Genomic DNA, 20,506 nt, shown 5'->3' with positions numbered 1-20,506 from the left:
AGGGTCCCATCTCTTCTGCTTTTTGTATCTCGAGAACCAAGCACAGTGTCTCATGCATATTAAGTGCTACAGATCCATTGTTTAGTCAGCACAAACTCCTATTGAGTGACCAGGACATCTTTAGTGCTTAGGATGGCCCCTGGGCATGCCCAGATCTCATGGATTTCCTTAGAATTACATCCCATTCCACTTTTCTGCTTCTGATGATGTGAAGGGCACAGGAGGCAAGAGACCCAGTATCTGTATGTGTATCTCTGGGTATTTGTACATCTCTCTCGGCACAGGATTTTCATGATTAGGATGGAGGTACGAGTGAACGACGTGGGTGACATTCTTCCCTCCCCATTTCCTTCCTCCATCACACTGTCATGGGTATGCACAGGCTGAAGGAGGTTGGGAAACAGGAATGAATACGGATATGTAGAACATCTAGGTCGACTCCAAGCTGTCTGCATTTGCCCCAAACTGGAGCTTGCCATTTGCAAAAGCCCATGTATTTAGAGTCTATCTCATTGACAAATTATTTCCTGCTAAATTTTAATGGTGCAGCATCTTCTGCTGTTTGCCACCCCTGCCCCCAGGAGCATAGCATGGGTCCCACCGGGTTTTCCTGAGAGGAGGCAGCTGCTGCCTGAGTCTAGGTAAACTCCAGCTCCCAGTGCCTGAGAAAGCTCTAAGGGCATCATGGAAACTCAGTGAGTGTCTTAGGAACAAGCCTGGTGTTATTCCTGGCCGAAGATGGAAAGTTTGGGTCTCTTAGCTTGTGAGGATGAAACAAGAAGAAGCAGAGGTGTCTTGAAATAGCAGACTTGAGGGTGAAAATGGCCACATGCTTGACATTCTGTAGGAGGAAAGGCAGTGGCTGAAAAGGAGTGGGGTCAATGATGCTGGTCTGCTGCCCTTGGCTTCCTTTCTAGCCCCGCTCCAACACCTTCTCTTTCAGGGGGCTCACCTGGGCCCACCACCAGAGTTAAGTTCTGGAGAAGGGGATAGAGGCACTGCCTGCAGAGGGCTAGTCTTGGCCATCTTCTCCCTACCTGCCCTCAAACTTTATTTCTGTGCAGGCTTTAGCTTCAACCTTAGGCACACGTCAGCTTTCTCAGCCAACCTATTCTCTCTCTCAGGGATGCTGACCAATTCCTTTCCATCCTTTAAGCAAGTCTTGGTTTCAGACACCAGCTCATCTAGGGAGCCTTCCCTGAAGTCCTCAAGCAAGGTTAGCTGCCCCTCCTTGATATTTCCCATCTTCTCGCACTTCCTTGACTTTAGTCAAGACAGACTATGACTTGGGTGAAGGCGCAGACTGTCTTGCTGTTCTTCTAGCCCCAATGTCCTGAACAGTGTCTGCAACACATAATAGGGGCTTAAAGAGCGTTGAATACCCAGGTATCGTCATCTCCAACATGAGTCCCCTGGACTATTGGGCATCCTTTCCGCATAATCTCTACTGCCCTGCTCCTCCATACCTCCAGGGTCAGGGCCCCAGCTCCTACCTCCCCTGGGCCAGCCTCCCAGATTTAGCATTAGGCTGCCAGATTCCAGGCTCCAGTCAGGAAGCAAGGAGACTCCCAGACTGATGCTAAAACTTGTTAGCAAGTTGTATGTAATTTTATAATGTTTCTGGTGAGTGCTAATTGCCTGTTCCTTAAATATTTCTTGTCCTACTGGGAAGCAAAGCAATTGCAACTATGAATGCATTTCCTACAGCTGGCTGCCCCCAAGGAGGGGGACTGAGTTTCTATGCTCGAGTACTCAGATATTGACAGAGCCTGACTCCCCCACCCCCACCCCAACCTAGGATTGCGACAGCAGAATTGGAAGAATTTCTGGGAAATAACTCCCCCAATTTTCCCACCCAGGGGCTTTCACTTTTAATGAGGGGGAGGGATGATACTGCAGTGTCACCTGTCTGACCCCAAGGAAGCTTCTCTCTACCTGAACTGGGGCAGGGGGTTATCGATGATGACGGGACCAGGCATGCCTGGGGGGGGCGGGTCTCTGCCCTCAAATGCCTCATGCCACCTGTGGAACATCTGCATCTCAGCTACCCGCCCATCCCTCTGCCAAGATGTCTGTCCTGCATGGAATTCCCCAGGAGCTGGATAAAAGGAGGGCTAAGACGGGGGCAGAGGGAATTCTGAAGCTGTGAGCCATGGGTGCAGGTTGGGAGAGGAGCCGCAGGCCTGGGAAGCAGGGGAGGAGAGCTGGCTTTGAACCGCATGTTTACTAAGTGCCAGGCAGGCCCTAAGCTGGGCGCTTTACCACACTGAGTCCTCATAAGACCCCTGCAAGATACACGTTTATCAGCCCTCTTCACAGACGAGAAAACTCAGGCTCAGAGATGCGGAGGGACTGGCTGAAGATCACACCCAGAGCCCATGGCTGAAGTCAATTGTAAATTGGGTTTGTCCGACTCCAAAGCCTACGGGGACAGTGGAGGATGCATGAGCTCTTGGCACCTGAGCACTGAGAGGCGGTGAAGTGAGCAAACGGGATTGAGAGGTGCTGAGGCAGGGTGCTTGATTGTGGCTGAGTAAAGGGCACATTGCAACTTAATTCTGAGAGCTTTTCTGAGCACATGTTGGGGACCAGGCTGTGGGCTAGGCCCTGTAGGACTGGAGAGATTAATAACCTGTAATTCTGCCTGGAATGGGTTCATAGGAGCAGAATTTGGCTTAGAGTTCAAATCATGGAGAGCTTTGGATGCCATGTGAATGAATGTACGTTATCCTAAAAGTAATGGGAAATTGTCATTAAAGCTTTTTTTTTAATGTAGGAGGGAACCGTGCCAGATTTGGGTTCCAGAAAGATCACTGTGCTGCATGTAGCAGGTGGGTGGGAGGTAGGGGAGAGGCCTGGAGTCAGGGATACTGGGTAGGAGAACTGTGCTGTTACTCAAGTGAGAGGTGATGAGGGCCTCGGCCAGGGCAATGACAGAGGAGCTGGGACGCTGCAGAGGGAGAACCCACAGAATCTGTGAATGCAGTCAGAGGTGGGAGAGGGAGAAGGAGGAGGTGAAGATGAGGCCGAGTGATGGCGAGGATGGTGAGGATGGTGGTGCTATTCATCAAGATGGAGACACAGGAGCAGGGGGCGTGTGGGGGGGTAGAGATGGTGAGCTCAGTTTTGGATGGTGTATTGGCTGAATGTTTGTGTCTCCCCCAAATTCATGCCCCAAAGTGGCTGCATTTGGAGATGGGGCCTCTAAGAAAACTAATAAAGGTGAAGTGAGGTCATAAGGGTGGGGCCCTGATCTGACAGGATTAGTGCCCTTATAAGAAAAGACACCAGAGAGCTTGTGCTGTCTTTCTCTCCACTTGTATGCACCAAGGAAAGGCCATGTGAGGACATAGTGAGAGAGCAGCCCTCTAGAAGCCAGAAAGAGAGCCCAAACCAGAAACTGAACTGGCCAGAACCTTGGTCTTGGACTTCTAGCATTTGGAATTGTGAGAAAATAAATTTCTGTTGTTTAAGCCACGCAGTCTATCATATTTTGTTATGGCAGCCAGAGCAGACTAATACAGATGGGCTGCGTTGGAGATGTCTGAGGGGGAAGCTATTTAAAATGTGTCACCGGTAGACTGATACGCAAGTGGGGAACAAATTTGAAAGTCACCAGTGTTTAGGTTGAGGTTGAAGCCATGGAAGTAGATGTGATCAACTGTGGAAGGTTCTAGAAAAAGAGGATGGAAAGCTGAGGACAGACCCTGACAAGTGCCTGCCCTGAAGGGGCAGTGAGGAATGGTTCATGAGCTGTGAGGGAGCAGCCAGAGAGGTGGAGGAGAAGCAGGAGGCTGCAGGTGAGAGAAGCCGAGAGCAGGATGGGAAGGGACACAGAGTCACATCAGGACACCAGGGAATTCAACCGACCCACATTTTTTACAGCAGAGGGGCTCCTCACTGCAAAGGTATGAGACTCATGGGTTTCACCCCTCAAGTAAAAGGTCAGGGGTGGAAGGGACAAGAAGGGAAAGGCAGGCCCATCCCGACATATAACCCTTCACAGGTTCTTCTTCCTGTTGTACAAAGTGCAAACTCTTTATGAGGCCTTAAGACTCTCCGTGACCTGGATCTGCCTTCTGCCACCTCTTCCCCCACACTCTACACTGTGGCAGGTGAACCATCTCATTTCTCAGACAGTCTGGGGAGTGAGGGCCCCAGGTGGGGAGAGCAGGTGTGAGGCAGGGACCTAGAGCTGGGGCCTATGGGAGCAGGCATGGGTCACTTGGAGGACAGGCCAGGAGCCATGTGTCCCCAGCAGAGGAGGGCATACCCTGGAGTAGAGAGCAGTAATAATGGAAAGTTTGGGTGGCGAGGAATTTTCGTGGCCCTAGGGGAGGGCGCCCCACTGTGCCAGATACTATGCAAGGAACTTTCTATGATCTCATTTCACTTCCTTAACGATGCTATGAGGTCATTGTTATTATCTCCACTTTATGAGTGGGGAAACTGAGGCTCAGAAAGACCACAGGACTTCCCCAAGTTCATACAGTTGGGACCAAGGTGGGATCCACCAGGTCTGGTTCAATTCCAGAGTCTGTTCTATATTCACAGAACCTGCCTCTCTGTGCAGAACCTATGTAGCCCATGTGGGTTAGCGACTCTCTTCCTAATTTGTCATGGATCCAAGGAAAATCCTGCCCCCACCTAGTCCGTGACCAGCAGCCACACAGCACATGTTTAGACTGTGTCTATGTTGCTTGCTATTATAACCCCAGCACCCAGCCTGGTATTGGTCACATAACAGAAGCTTAATCAATACGGGCTGGGTGAAATGGACAGATGAACTAATGAACAAAACCCCCACCTCTAGCAACAAGGAACCCGGGCTCATGATATATGGCCCATTTGATTGGGGCGAAGCTTTGGCTTCTATAAAGATTTTATAAGGAATTGATATTCTGTCACTTGGGGAGGCTCCTGGTACAGAGGAAAAATTCTGGACATTGAAGCCAGAGAGACACGGCGTCAAATCTCCACTCCGCCAGGTATCACACTTCTGTGTGACCCTGGGGAGGTTACTTCACCTTTCTCAGTCTCAGATTCCTCATCTATAAAAGAGCCACCATCGCATAGCTGTGAGGATGGAATGAGATCAAGCAGAAGCAGTGTTTTTCAAACGTGTGTTTAGCTACAAATCCCCTCTTAAAAGAAGGCTTATGGGACTAGAAGAGATGGAGGCAGAGTTAGACCCCTCCCTGCTAGGCATCCCCTATCCCACCGTGGTGGTCCCTGAGGGTACCCCAAGTCTTTGCATGACACTGAAAACCCCGAGATTAATGAACATAAAGCTTCTGGTACATAGTAGGCTCTTAACAAATATGTCCCTTTCTTTTCCAATGAAATCACACCAAACAAGTTTAGTTCCTCTTTCCCACACTACAACACTTCAAAGATTTGGACACAGCTCTCAAGTCTCCTGAGTCCACTTTTCCCCTGAATAAACATGCCTGGGGTTGTTAACCTCTCTCATCGGGCTTGACTGACGTCCTGTCCTTATCCATCTCAAGCTCAGGTCCCCACATCTAAGCTCAATTCTCTGATGCCTGATCAAAACGGAATAAAGCACAACTAACTCCCTGGGATCAATTCTAGTCGCTGATATTTTGAACCTTAATACAGACTTGATATTTATCCCCTACTTCATCTTATCCTGGTAATTTAGCCCAAAGCTCTGTCCCAATGAGATCTTTCTGCACACTGTTTGCTGACTGGTGTATTGTCAACCCTTTCAAGTACACGCTACTTATGTCTTATCCAAGCCATTGATAAAATATGGACAGATTAACCGTGTGTGGATGACACGGATCATTCCTCCCCACTTCCGGAAACATTCACCACTGAACATCCATCAGAGATGGGGAAACCTTAGAAACTTCGAGTCCGAGTCCAAGTCCATTCCCATTTTCAGTCGCACGCGTCAGAGCTTGGACCTGAATGAGGGTCTCCTGATTTCTCAGCTGGTGCTCTTTCCACTGCCCCCAGCTGCTTGTGTGTAACGTCATGTGCCAGAACAGCCCATTCATTTAACTACCTATGTTACTCACTAACTGTTTTGCAATTTGCGACACTTCTTATTCTCACATTCTTTATCTAAACTTATGCTTCACAGTAGCCCTGTGACCTAGGTCATATCATTATCTCCATTTCAAAGATGAAGGAACAGCCCTAGAGAGGCTCCCTGACCTGCCATGGAGCTAGAAAGTGACAGAACCAGGATTTGAACTCAGCACTTGTCACCCCCCAGGCACTCTCTGTCTGCTGTTCTGTCTCACCTAGACACATGCTTCCTGTTCTTAGAACAGTACACCCATCGTCCTTACCCAGTGGGCATCATGGTATGACAGTGTTAGTACAGGAAATATGGGCTAGCCTCCTGTTATTGGTTGAACTGCGTTCCCCAAAAGATATGTTGAGTCCTAACCCCTGGTACCTGTGAATGTGACCTTATTTGGAAATAGGTCTTTGTGGAAGTAATCAAGTTAAGATGAGGTCATACTGGATGGAGTAGGGTGGCCCCTTAACCCAATATGACTGGTGTACTTATAAGAAGAGGAGAGAGACGCACAGGGATGTGTGTGACCACAGAGGCAGAGAATGGAGTGGTGCAGCTACAAGCCAAAGAATGCTGAGGATTGCTGGCCACACCAGAAGCTGGGAAGAGGCAAGGAAGGATTCTACCCCGAGTCTTGAGGGAGCATGGCCCTCCTGACACCTTGAGTTCAGACTTCTGGCCTCCAGAATTGTGAGAGAACAAATTTCTGTTGTTTTAAGCCATCCAGTTTGTGGTACTTCGTTTGGGCAGCCCTAGGAAATGAATACACCTCCTGTGTACCCAGTGTGGACCAGGTCCTGGTACAGGAAGAACCTTTGGTCCACTGTGGGTGTGAGGCACAGCGAGCAGAATAAGAGTCCTTTGGAGTTGCCCCCCCTAAGTCGTCTCATGCATAATGGGTAGGTCTCTGAATGGGGGTGGAGGAAGGATACCTTCTCTCCCCTCTCCTTGCCTTCTCTGTCTCTAGCAGCCACGCCACCTAGTCATTTTAAAGACTTCAGGCTCGGTTTCTTGATAAAGGCTTTCCTGATGCCCCAGAAAGGATGACTGCCCCTTCTCTGTGCCCCACTGGATGTCTGCCCCAGCTCGCTTGCTTTAATAATAGCTCATTTGTCTTCTTTGCTGTCTCATTGCTAGAGTGCAGGCCTCTTGGGGATGGGCCTAGATCTGACCATCTGTTCCCCTAGTGCTGGTCTAGGGTCTAACACCTAGTGGGGCCTTAACAAATACTTAGGGGATGGCTTCTGCCCCCTTTTTTGGGGGATTGGCATTAGCAGTCATGGGCATGCATGGAGGGGTGACGGTGGTGGTGTCTTGGGACCCAGAGTCTGCCATTCCCTTAATACCTGTTCCCACCAAGAGATGAAGGTCATCCTTGTCTGCATCCTCCTCAGGTCACCAATGTGTGTCTGTCCCTAGCCTGATGCACAGAGTCACTCATCACTATGACACCCTAATAGGGTAGCTTGGGAAGCTACTGTCTCCAGTCTCAAGATTTTTAAAAATAACCAAGGCTCAGAAGGTTTATGGGGCCTCTAAAAGGTCTGTATAAGCCAGGTATGAATTAGGGATGGAACTGATGTATGCGCCTGGTGCCGTGTGCCCAGCATTCTGAGTGCTTTATCCCAGATAATCCCCAAAATGACCCAGGAGACCCGGTGGACAAAGAAGAGGGCTGGGGCTCAGAGGAGTCGAATAATGTGCCTAGGGAGAGGAAGCTGGTGCAGTGCGGTGCGGAACCAGGATTCGAATCCAGGGCTTTTCTGACTCCAAATCCAGACCCCAAGCGTCTGACGCCAGGGCGAGTCCACTGGCTCCTCAAGAGCAGTTACCTTCGTAAGAAGCCTTGAATCCCAGGGAGCTGCCACTGCCGTCGGTCTGGAAGAGGAGCCACATTTGGTGGTTGGTGCTGACAATGAGATCCGGGACCGATGTACCTGTTAGGCTGTCAGGAGAGAGAGATTCAGAAGCGTGCACGTGACCGTGGCACCCCAACAGAATGACTGTCCGACCAGTGACATCCAAAGGAGTATCAAGGAGCCAGGCCCACTCGGGCCCAGTCTGGGCCCCACAGTGTCTCTGACATGTGCTCCACGTGCTGGGACACTCAGCATATCTCCCCGTCGGCCACGGGCGGAGCTTGAATCTCAACCGCAATGAGAGAGATGTCTGTCCTTGTTGCTCAGGGGACAGGGGTAGCTGGAACCAGATCTAATATGGGGGTGTCTACTCTCCTGCAACCTTCGATCTCTCATGTGAACTGGATTGCAGAAAAGACACAGACAGAAACCCATCACCCCCGCTGGCACCCAGTCATTCCTTTTAATGAGACACCTCCTTCCATTCCAGTATGAGAAGTGAGGCTTAAAGCGCAGCTGTCTCCCCAGGGCCACATTCTTTCTGAGAAGAGAGTTTAAGCATGGGGAGAATTCTGATTCAACTCACATTCACCAGGCACCTACCCAAGTCAGACAATTTCCCATTCATTATCTCATTTAATGCCCCAGGAGTCCAATGAGATAGGGGTTGTGTTATCCCCACCATACAGGTGAGAAGACAGAGGTGCAAAGCGGGCAGTGGTTTGCCCAAAGTCAGCCTGCTGGACAGTGGAAGAGCCAGAGTCCGCTGCTTAGGCTGGGGTTTCCAGAAGAAACCTGGCTTCCACTTTCTGCTGAGACCAGACAAATCACCAGCATGCCCCTTGTGGAAGGGGCAGTTAGATTAATGGGTCCTAATCTCCCCTCCACCCTGGGGTCTCAGAGCTTGGGGTGGGGTATTGAGTTGGCTGCAGAGAGACAATCAGCACACCCCGAGTGCTGTGGGGTGGAGCTGGGACAGACTCCCTGGGACAGACCAGCCTGGCCTGTGTGACATGCCTGGGCTGGGGCTAAGACATTCTGTGATGAGTAAAGATTGAGGCCGGGCTGGCTCCTGACTCTGGGGTGGTGGTGAGCGGGGAGAAGGCCAAGGCCTTTGCTTTTCCTCCGTGTGACCCAATTATGACAACAAAGGAGCCCAACCATTTGCATGTATTTCCCTGATGTTTGACATTGACATTGGCCTAAAGAGATCTGAGGGTGGTGGGAGAGCCCCTGGGCTGCTAAGAACTTGTTGGGAGGCCACTCAAACCAGATGGGTCCAGAGACCTGGGTACCAGCCCTGGATCTGTCATTCATTTGCTGTGGGACCCACAGCAAGTGGTTGAGCCTCTCTGGGCTTTTTCACTCCACATTAAATGAGGGGATTGAGTTGTATGATCCCCAAGAGTCTTTTCAGCTCTGCTATTCTACGGTTCTCTCTCTGACAAAGCACACTGGGGCCACTGAAGGAGACAGAGTGGGATCTTGGCCTCTTGGGCACCCCGAGCTGATGTACCAGACAGTCAGCAAACCAGGGCAGGTGAGTGATGGGGATGCACCAAGAGGAGGGGAGATGTGGGTGTGATGGCTAGTTTTATATGTCAACTTAACTTGTCCACGAAGTGCCCAGATATCTGGCCAAATATTATTCTGGGTGTTTCTGTGAGGGTGTTTTCAAATTAGGTTAACATTTAAATTGGTAGACTGAATAAAGCAGATTGCCCTCCCCAAGGTGGGTGGGCCTCATCTAATCAGTTGAAGGCCTGACTAGAACAAAAAGGCTGACTCTCTCCCAAGTAAAAGAGAATTCTTCCTGCCTGCTTGCCTTCCAGCTGAGACATTGTTTTTTTCTTTCCTTGGACTTGAACTGAAACATCAGCTCTTCCTGGGTCTTGAGCCTGCTGGCCTTTGTACTAGAACTACCTTACTGGCTCTCCTGGGTCTCCAGCTTGCCAATTCACCCTGCAGATCTCAGGACTTGTCAGTCTCTATTATTGCGTGAGCTGATTCCTTATAACAAATCTCTTTCTCTCTATATACATCCTATTGGTTCTGTTTCTCTGGAGAGCCCTGACTAATACAGTGGAGCAGGCAGGGGGAGGATGTCCTTCAGGCTCACATCCCGTTCCTTTCTCCTGAGAGGTCCCAGGTGCCAGCTATGTCACCTGTCACCTGACTCAGCGGGTAACTGCCCTGAGAGGGTCTTCTCCAGGTGCGTGTGGGGAAGGTGTGGGAGGCTCCCAGAACAGACCAGCTCCTGGACCAGCCAGCTCTGACTGAATGGCCATGTCTCATCTGGCCTTAAGACCACAGGGTGACAGCCTGGAGCTCATCGGGTTGGGAGCGGGTGTGGCACGGGACACCAACCCAGACTGAAATCAAAAGACATGAGCTCAGGTGCTGGTTCTGCCACCAACCGTCTTTGCAACCTTTAGGCCTCAGTTTCTCCGCCTGTTAAACGGGAATAATAACACCTTTCTCACGGGGCTGCTGTGGGGATTAAATGAGATAACCGATGTGAAAGCCATCCTCACAGGCCTGGGCACAGGGTGGGTACTCACATACATGAAATCCTCTCCTTCTCGGCAGGGGAGACAAATGAGGTCAGGCCTGTCTGTCTCTGAAGCCGGGCCACGTGCACTGAACAGGAGCCTTTCCCTGCTTTCCCGTCAGGCTAACAGTGGTGGGCAAAGGAGGAGCTAAGTGGCCCTCAAGAGCCAAGACCCAACCTAATGGAATCCCAGGTAGGATGGCCTGATATTACCTCCTCCCTTGACCAGACCACGTCACACTAGCCTTTCTCGGCTGAGAAAATGTGGTCACTCTGTCTGTGCAGTCCCAATTCCCTGAAACCATCCATTTTCCAGATAGTTCTGAGCATACAGGGAGGTTAGCAACACACTTCCATTGTCTCTGTCTGAAGTCAGACCGCAACAGATGTGTGTGGCCTTGAGGAGAAGCTGCTGGGGGCAGAAGCAGGGTCTGCATAGAAGCAGACAGCCGAGTGGAATGTTCCAGGAGCACACGCAAAACCTCTGCTTCCCCTGCTCCCTAAGAGACTGCTCATCCCGCACACTCTTCCCGTGAATTCCTAGTGAGAATGTGGCCCAGGGCTCCGTTTCCCTGGCTCGGGGTAGAGCGAGGTGGAGGGATTTTTGCTGAAACCAGGAGCTCTGCAGGACACCTGTCCTTGTCCCAGCGCGGTCTGGGGGACCAGGCAGGACTCGGCAAGCCCGTCTCACCGCCCCCGTGCTCCCGCCCTCCCAACCACATGCTCCGCTTCACTTACATGTAGAGAACTGTCTTCTGGTCCCCGTCCTGCCCACCGTCCCCGACCGTCAGGGTGTCATAGCCCCTCTCCAAGTCAAACTCCTCGAAGGCCAGCTTTATCACCTAGGGAGGGAGCATGAGATTAGGGAGCAGGCAGGGGCTCTGGGAGCGACTTCCACAGCCTTGGGGAGAGGAAGAAGTTTCCTCGTTATGTCCCGGTGCCCGTGATGCCAGCCCACACTAGCCGCAGGCCCACTCTGAGCATTCCCACGCCACCTTTATGAGTGTAAACTGTTTCTCTCCAGGCCACACAGTCTCTGGGGTCCCCCGATGTTCTCTAAAGATGTTCACAGCACATCTGGCCAATTCCGGGGGCTGTCATGGCAACACCAGGCACATCTGGCCGACTGCGAGATGATTAGACTCTTTCTTCACGCTTTAATGCGCAGAAAATCCCGCAGGCTTGGTGGCAATTTTTCAGGCCACATGTGGAATCTCAGCTCTCCTGCCCCCAGGGACCTACAGCAGTTCCTCTCAGCCTCTCCTCTGCCTGCTTTTCTCCATCCTTCCTGTTTGTTTATTTGTTGAATAGATGAATGTGCCAGGAAGGAGATTTCAACAAGATTCCTCTTTCTTAACTTGTTTTAGTCCTGCCTTCCACAAATATTTACTAAGCACTCACCATCTGCCAGGCTCAGAGGTGGGGTTTCAACAGTGAGGGCTGGGGCAGCACAGGGAGGCCTGTGGCTCACGGGGCCTGCAGTGGGGGGAGGTGGGGAGGCTGTTCATGATGGTGGTGTCTGAGGGAATTCTGGAGGCTATGGAAGACTGTCAGGCCCAAGGGGGATGCTGGGAGAGGGATATTCTGAGGAGTCAGGTGCACAAGGCCTGAGCGGTGGCAGAGACGGAACATTCAAGAACAAGTGTTCAGTGTCTGTCCATGGCAGGTCTGTAAACTGAGCACACCTGCTAACTGCTTCACTCTGGGGGACAACCTGATTGGGCCTTCAGCGCAAGGAGGTGACTCAGGAAGGTCCAGAACTTGAGAAGTTGGCCTGGAGCTAGGTCCAAAGGGTCTCCTGCCCCAAAAAGAGGGAGAAGCAGTCGAGGGTTTTAAACAGTGGGTGACAGGGACACATAGATGTTTGAGAAAAACATCAGTCTGGCTTGTCGTGTGGTAACTGACGTGGCAGGAGTGAGGATGCTTCCAGGCTCTTGTGGCCATCTAGGTGAGCGAGGGAGGAGGGCAATGGGCATGGAAAGGAGAGACAGGTCCTAGCAATGTTTGGGGCTCTGTGACTGGGTGGATGTGTGAACTGAGGGAGGGGGAGGGATCTAGGATGACATGTAGATTTCATGGGGTGGGTGGGTGCTGGTGCCCTTCATGAAGACAGGACACACAGAGGTACCCTTCCTAATGTCTAATCTGGGTCTCTTTGTCCATTCAATCAGGCTTCAATCTGATGAAGATCTTCAATCTCCCAGCGGAGAGGCTGAAGGTGCTCCTTTGTTTTCTATTCTACAACCCATGGAGGAGAGAATTCCCATGGATGTTTTTCCGAGTTGTGCAGATTTCTTCTGTCCAAACCAAACAGCCCAGTATGTACACACTGCTAGGGTGCCAGCACAGCCTCACCCCAAGGTGCCTTTAGGTACCTCAGAAGCCAAGTGCTGCTGCCCTCATCCATGGGCCTGGGGACCACACCTGCAGGGCCCCTCTGCACCGGGCACGGGATTCACAGAGGAGCATCTCTGAATAAGAATGTCCGTGAGCATGGACAGCGAGGACAGGGGAGGAGGTGAGTGCCACTGGCTGGGAGGAAGGCTAAAGGAGGCTTCCTGGAGGAAATGAAGCCCAGGCTGAGTTTGGGAAATGAACTGGAGTTCAACAAATGGAAGGAAGGTATGGCAATCCAGGCAGAGGAAAGAGCAGGTGGACGGGTATGAGGCTGGAACACCTGACTTGTCCAGAGACTCCCAATGAATCTGGAGTTGTTTAACTGAGAGGGAAGCAGAGGGCAGTGACTCAGGAGAAGCAGGAAGGGCCAGACTAGAAGGGCTGTCTGTCAGGCTAAGGATCTGGGGCTTTGTCCTAAAGACAACAGGGCGTCATGGAAGAGTTGTAAGCAAAGGTATGACATGAGATTTTTGTTTTAGGAGGAACAGTACTGAGGGGTGGTGGAAAACCAGGAGACTGATCTCTGCGCTGTAGCAAGTCTAGGTGAGGGAAGATGTGGGCTTGTAGCCGGGGATGGTTGGCGTACGTTAGAAAAGTGGGGATGGAATGGAACTGTCAGTCATGAGCAGGGATGTTGTGGCCTTTTTGGTTTTCCGACAGAGCTGGCAAGCTCACCTCCCATGCTCCCTGATGACCAAAGGCATCCCTATGGGATCATCTGCTCAGGCTGGAGTCTCCTTCCCATCTCTCACTCTCCTAGGTCCTGCCCTATGGAATGACGTCGCCATTTCCTAGCCCGACACCCAAGGAGGGGCCCTCGGCATCTGCTCCCTGCTGCCCTCCCCGCTCCCCACACCTCAGCTTGTGTGGCTACCTGAGCTCCTGGGCACCCCCCAATGGCGGCCCACTCGAGACTCCGATTGGCACAGGCTCCTCCCTCTCTTCTCCCCTCGCTCCCCTGGCAATGTCTCTTCATCCTGGAGCCCTCTCTTCTCCAAATGCTCCCTTATCTCCTTCCCTCACCTCTGCGTCAGCACTCACCTGCTGCCCTGTGAATCATCTGTGTCCCCGGTCCTCCACTACACCTGCCCTTCCTGGGGAGCAGGGGCCAGGCTCACTGCCCCTGTACTGCCAGAGCCTGTCGGCATGCCAGGCCCATGCCAGAGGCCCAGACAATGTTGAACGGGAGAACATTCTCCAAACCTCTCCCGATTCTCCAGCATGGACGGATTGCTAAGCTCTTGGATCCCTCACAGGAGTTATCATCTAGAACAAAGGTTGGCAAACTGGTCCTGTAAAGGGCCAGATAGGAAATATTTTCCCCTGTGCAGACCATATATTTGTCACAACTACTCAACTCTGCTATTGTAGCATGAACACAGCCACAGACAATATGTACACAAATGGGCGTGGCTGTGCGCCAATAAAATTTTATTTACAAAAACAAGCAATCAACTGGATTTGGCCCACAGGCCAAATAGTAGTTTGCCGGCCCCTGGTCTGGGAGATTCTTTGAAATACTTAATTAGTCTCTGATCATCTTCTCTTATGAGATTTCTTCACGACGAGGGCTGTATTTCTTCACCACCAGCTATAATATATTTGACTCAGTTCCGAGCATTTTATGCACATCAACTCATGTAAAACTCACAACAGCAATAGCTACTATGAGTACCTCCATTTTACAAATGGGAAACCCCAGACACAGACAGGTTAGGCAACTTGCCTAAGATCACACAGCTAAGTGGTAGAACCGAGATTCACCAGGCAGCCAGAGGCCAGGCTCTTTGCTACTCTGTTTTACTGCCTCATAGTGTCCCAGCGAGGTCTCAGGTCCACAAGGAAGGGACTGTGACTTATCCTCTCAAACTTTCCCTGAGCTCTTTTTCTGGATCCCAGCAGGTTCTCAGCAAACACCTGTAGCACACAAGATACCGCAAGGCCGTAGTGCTTCTGCAGGAGGAGAGGCTGGGCCTCTGCAGGGAATAAGGGTCCTGGCTGCACATTCTTGCTACCATCAGCCCCTTCCAGCCAGCCCCGGGGCAGAGGACACTGGCTCACTGAGCCACCTCCAAACAAAGGGAGCATATGTTACTAAGTCTATAATGGGAAAATATTGCTTTGAAGGCCAGAACCCAGAGCCATAAAATGATTCAGATCACTGGTTAGAGCAGCCCTTGATGTGAACTGCATATTAGAGTGTCTGACCCTAACGTAGGGGCTAATTACAGCAAGTAGACTGTACGACATGAACAACGCTGCGGCTTCGGGACGGCCCCCAGTGCACGATGTACTGATGCTTTCATTTTTTTTTCTCCTCTGCTTTGGCCTTTGTTGAAAGATAGGATCCTATAATGACTCATTAACTAACATGCAGATCAATGAAGCTCACAGAGCACCTTTCTGAGGCAGGAGAGCAGCAGTACATGAAACAGGCATGATCAAAGAGGCACATTTGTACATGGCTCAGACACCCCATTTACACCCGTCAGACAAATGAACAGATGAACCCGCCATCTAAGACATAATGACTGAGAACCTGCCATGTGCCAAGCACCGAGCTAGCTGCTTCCCATAGGTGATCTCACTTGCCTGATGATTTAGGGCAGAATCTAAATGCCCAGGGCATGGTGCAGATGGTGAGCACCGAGGATCCCAGAGGAGGGAGAGATGTAAGGGTCGTGTGGAGTCGGTGGGCATGCTGGGCCTTGCAGGATGGAGAAGGGTGTGGGGTCGGCCCAGGAAATGCGGGGAGTAGTGAACAGTGGAATGAAGAGTAGGGAGGGAAACTGAGGTGGGGTTGGGGGCGGAGAGCAGCCTGGCTGAGTCTGCAGCTGGCTTTTGCCTGGCAGGCCAGAGCAAGCAGCCTGGACTTGATGGTGAAGATGAGGGGAAGCTACAGCTCAGCATGAAGGGAGGGCTGGAGGCAGAGAGACCAGCCAGGAGCCGGTATAGGGTCCAGGAGCAGGAGCGGGGCTTAGGGGATCCTGAGTCGGTGGTCATTGCACAGGGAGGGTAAGAGAGAGAGAGTCCTGGAGACTCTATCCGTCAGGACAGGTGCCGTTCCTGAGAATCGTGAGGGATGGGAGTGGGATCATGGAGGACGCCCACTCCTGGAGAACATTCCTTGCTTCTGAGCCCTGTCCAGGACTAGCCGAAAAACACGGCTCCCTGTGCCAGCCTGTGCCCAATGTCTCAGTGAGGCTGCAGGGGATCCTACAGCTCACGGGCACTTTGGGGAAGCTGGAGTCCCAACAGGTCTAGACTGAGGCTGTCTTGTCCAAGGGTTGCCTCCTAGCTGTGCTCCCTGCCCATCCTTCATTCTGTTCCAAAACTCTCTGTGCCCCACAATCCCTTAGAGCGGGGGTTGGATAACTATGGCCCTTGGGCCAAATCTGGCTCGTGGCCTATTGGCCACCGCCTAGTGGCCGGGAACTGAACCCAGGCCGCCCACGTGGAGTGTGCCGAACTTAACCACCAGGCCACAGGGTCGGCACCCCCATGGCCTGTCTTTGTCTGGCCTCTTGAGTGAAGAAGGATTCTTAAATTTCTAAAGGGTTAAAAAAGAAATTCAGCACCACAAAGAAGAATGTGCAACAAAAACCTCACATGGTCCTCAAAGCCTATAATATTTATTATTTGGCTCTTTACAGAAAAAGTTTGCTGACTTCTGCCCTAGAGCAATGGTTTTTGAACTGGCTTCCCAGGCACCCCAGGGTTCTGTAAGGATACTTCAGGGGCCACCAACAAAGGTGAAAAGGAGCCACGGTGGGGAGGGCCCTCCTCCAAACAGAGCAGTTCCACTTTGATCCAGTTCATGTTTTGGAATTCTGTGACAGACATAGATAGTGGTTTACTCAATGTCCCTCCCTCCATGAACCCCTTCCCACCAGAATGCTGACTTTGGAGCGTGGTAATGTACCTAGCCAACCTCAGAGCTAAGGATGGCTAAATGATAGGATTCTGGGCAATGAAACATGAGCTGAGGAGTACTCAGGGCGTTTTCCTGTCTTTCTCCTTGCTTTTCCTGGAATATAGATGTGAGGACAGAGGTGGAGCAGCCTTCTTGTGATCATGAGGGTAAGAGCCACATGCAAAGAATGGCAGAGGGAAAAACAGAAGGTGCCCAAGACACTGAGGGAATTATTAAACCAGCCCTGGCCTCTCTAACTCTGGACCTTTGGTATGGGGAGAAAATAAATCACATTTTGTTTAAGCTTCTGTGGAGGAGTTTTCTGTAACTTACAGCCAGTCACAATCTAATGGCTACAAGTTCTGAAGGAAGGCTTTTGTTGCCAAAGAAAAGTTTGCCAGTCTTGACCCTCCAGATAAAGTTCAGCATCTTGGCACGGAAAGCCTAGGCTTTACACGGCCTGCCCCTGCTCCTTCCCAGCTAGCTAGAGCCCCTCCTCAATGCTCTGCTCCCGTCCTGCCTCCCCTATTCCTCCGCAGAGCACTCCTCTGAGCTCCCGAGGGCTGACCTGCCCCACCCGGCCTTGGTTTACTGATGCTGCTGCCAGTGTGACTATTAGCTCCATGAAAGGAAGGGGACCCCCTTTTCCTGGGCACAGTGTGCACGGGGATTCCTGCCCGGGTCTTGCTGAGGTCCCAGGGCAGGGCTGGGGAGTTGGCACTAGGGTGGGGAGGAGGGGAGGCCGGTGGGAAGGTGAAGACCTGAACCCTCCAGAGTCCCAGGAGAGAGGCCTCCAGCACCTTTGAGGAAGGCTTTTGAGGAAGTTCGGACAGAAAGCCCAGGGGCAGAGGCTGAGAACTTTCAGAGGTTCTGGAAATTTGGTCGCCCCCTCAGGTTTAGTTTGGGTGGCTCTGAGGATAGTAAACCCTTTCATCCACTCGTTGACTCATTGATGCATGGATTCATTTATTCACTTGTTCATTCAGCAGTTTAGAAGCGCTTGCCAAGTGCTGGCTTTGGAGAAGCCAAGGCAGGCAAGCTACACATGGCCCCCGCCCTGAGAGACCTCTCCGTGCAGAAGGGGACGCCAACACAATACAGTGTGACGAGTGCTGAAATCAGACAGCACAGGGAGGGGCAAATACGAGGGGCTCAGAACCCTGGCTTGGGGAGGGGCTGGGCTTGTCTTCAGGGACAGGGGAGGGTGTGCGGGGACACCCAGGCCACCGCCAGCTGTAGGGGAAGAGGAAGGCCCAGATACAATGCGAGGTGAAGACAACTGTAAACAGGAAAGGAACCAGGTTTAGGACCTGGAGGAGGCCACCTGGGTCCTTCCAGAGCCATCCAGTCATGAACAGCAGGCTGTGGGGCTCTCAGGGGAAACCTCGCTGGTAACCAGCCAGCATCTCCCACAAGGCCCAGCACAGAGAGGGCGTGAGTAAATGTTTGCTGAATGAATAAGTGAGCCAACAGATGAACCAACAAACGTGTTCCTGACATTTGCACTAGCGAGTGTGCCCTTGTCTGGAGAGTTACTTCTCATTCTTCAGGTCTACAAAGGGAAGAGTGACACTGATCATCCCCAAGGAACGAATAATCAAAACACTGTTATCTTTGGCTTTGAAGTTCATGAAATGACTTTCCTTTCCCTCTTCCTTCCACGGCCCCTCCTCCTCCCCATCTTCATTCCTCCCCCTTCCAGCTCTCCTTTCTCTCCTCCCTCACTTGTACTTCTTTTCTAGCAAAGGTGGATTAACTTTCCTGATTAAATCCAGCAAAGTTCAGATGCAAATTGGATTGTATGTCTTGAGTTTCATACTGAGAAGCTGTGAAAGAAAGGCAGACGTGAGCAGGTGGGGGGCACTGGCACGGATCAGGGTTTCAGTCCTGATCACAAGAATTTCCTCAGCCTTGTCTTCCAGGAGGCTGAGCTGAGAGGCCCTAATTGGAGGAGGCCCCCCAGGCCCAACATGGGCGGGGCCGTACCTAAGGCCTACCTGACACAGAGACGGGTCTCTTCCATCAATTATTAACGTGTTCAAACACCTGCTGAGCTCCTCCTCTGTGCCAAGCACTGTGCTAACTGCAGAAGAGATCAACCAAATGCCACCCTGGCATCCGGGCGCTCATGAGCTGGGGGGAGAGATTCTAAACTCAGTACAACGTGACACCCATGCAAACGAAAGGTGCTGTAGGAACAGAGGAAGGAGCAGACCTGGCAGAGTTGGGAAGGCTCTCAGAAGAGGGGGGTTTGGATTGTGTGTTGAAGGAGGATAGGAATTTGCCTGGAGGAGAAGGGAAGGCACACTTGGACAAGATGTGTCTGGACAGAGGTCTTAAAGGGCCAGGTGTGTCTATAACGAGGAGTTCAGTGTGGCTGAAGCTGGGGGTTCCTGGGTCGGGGGCAGGGTGGGGGGGGTGCTGTGTGCTTCTCTGGGAGGAAAGGGGGTTGTTTAACACATAAGCTTGACTGGTCAGAACCACCAGGGTGCCCTTTAAAAATACAAGTTCCACAAGGAGGTGAAAGACCTATACGATGAAAACTACAAGACGTTATTGAAAGAAATCGATGATGACATAAAGAAATGGAAAGACATCCCATGCACATGGATTGGAAGAATAAACATAGTTAAAATGTCTATATTACCTAAAGCAATCTACAGATTCAATGCAGTCCCAATCAGAATCCCAATGACATTCTTCAAGGAAATAGAAAAAAGAATACTAAAATTCACATGGAGCAACAAAAGACCCTGAATAGCTAAAGCAATCCTAAAAAAAAGAACAAAGCTGGAGGCATCACAATCCCTGACTTCAAAACATACTACAAAGCAATAGTAATCAAAATAGCATGGTACTGGTACAAAAAGACACATAGATCAATGGAACAGAATTGAAAGCCCAGAAATAAAACCACACATACATGGACAGCTAATTTTCAACAAAGGAGCTAAGAACATACAATGGAGAAAGGAAAGTCTCTTCAATAAATGGTGTTGGGAAAACTGGACAGCCACGTGCAAAAGAATGAAAGTGGACCATCTGCTATCGCCATTCACAAAAATTAACTCAAAATGGATCAAAGACCTGAAGGTGAGACCTGAAACTATAAAACTCATAGAAGAAAATATAGGCAACACACTATTTGACATTGGTCGTAAAGGAATCTTTTTGGATGTCATGCCAACTCGGACTAGGGAAACTAAAGAAAAAATAAGCAAGTGGAACTTTATCAGATTAAAGAGCTTCTACAAGACAAATGAAACCAGGATCAAAATGAATAGACAGCCCACCAGCTGGGAGAAAATATTTGCAAAACATATATCTGATAAGGGGTTAATCTCCATAATACATAAATAACTCACACAACTGAACAACAAAAAACAAACAACCCAATCAAAATATGGGCAGAGGAAATGAACAGACACTTCTCCAAAGAAGATATACAGATGGCCAATAGGCACATGGAAAGATGTTCAACATCACTAATCATCAGGGAAATGCAAATCAAAACAACACTAAGATATCACCTCACGCCCGTTAGAATGGCTATAATCACCAAGACAAAAAACAACAAATGATGGAGAGGATGTGGAGAAACAGGAACCCTCATACACAGCTGGTGGGAATGCAAACTCCTGCAGCCTCTATGGAAAACGATATGGAGATTCCTCAAAATATTAAAAATAGAAATACCCTATGATCCAGCTATCCCACTACTGGGCATCTAT

At 50.8% G+C, this 20,506-nt stretch overlaps 1 protein-coding gene across 2 annotated transcripts in view; it reads right to left on the bottom strand.

Moving 5' to 3' along the window:
* CSMD2 (CUB and Sushi multiple domains 2) overlaps nucleotides 1-20,506 on the bottom strand; it is a 604,641-nt gene that overhangs the window by 265,609 nt on the left and 318,526 nt on the right. For both annotated transcript variants that reach the window (XM_087446344.1, XM_087446345.1), the window contains exons 11-12: nucleotides 11,204-11,307; nucleotides 7,888-8,000 (exon numbers count right to left, since the gene is read on the bottom strand). In XM_087446344.1, the coding sequence (XP_087302470.1) occupies nucleotides 7,888-8,000; nucleotides 11,204-11,307 (217 nt within the window). The remainder of the gene's footprint in view (nucleotides 1-7,887; nucleotides 8,001-11,203; nucleotides 11,308-20,506) is intronic.

Source organism: Ceratotherium simum, chromosome 22 (genome assembly GCF_057802395.1).
Source record: "Ceratotherium simum simum isolate JZ-2026a chromosome 22, ASM5780239v1, whole genome shotgun sequence".
Taxonomy (NCBI): Eukaryota; Metazoa; Chordata; class Mammalia; order Perissodactyla; family Rhinocerotidae; genus Ceratotherium; species Ceratotherium simum.
This window is presented reverse-complemented; position numbering and strand designations above follow the sequence as displayed.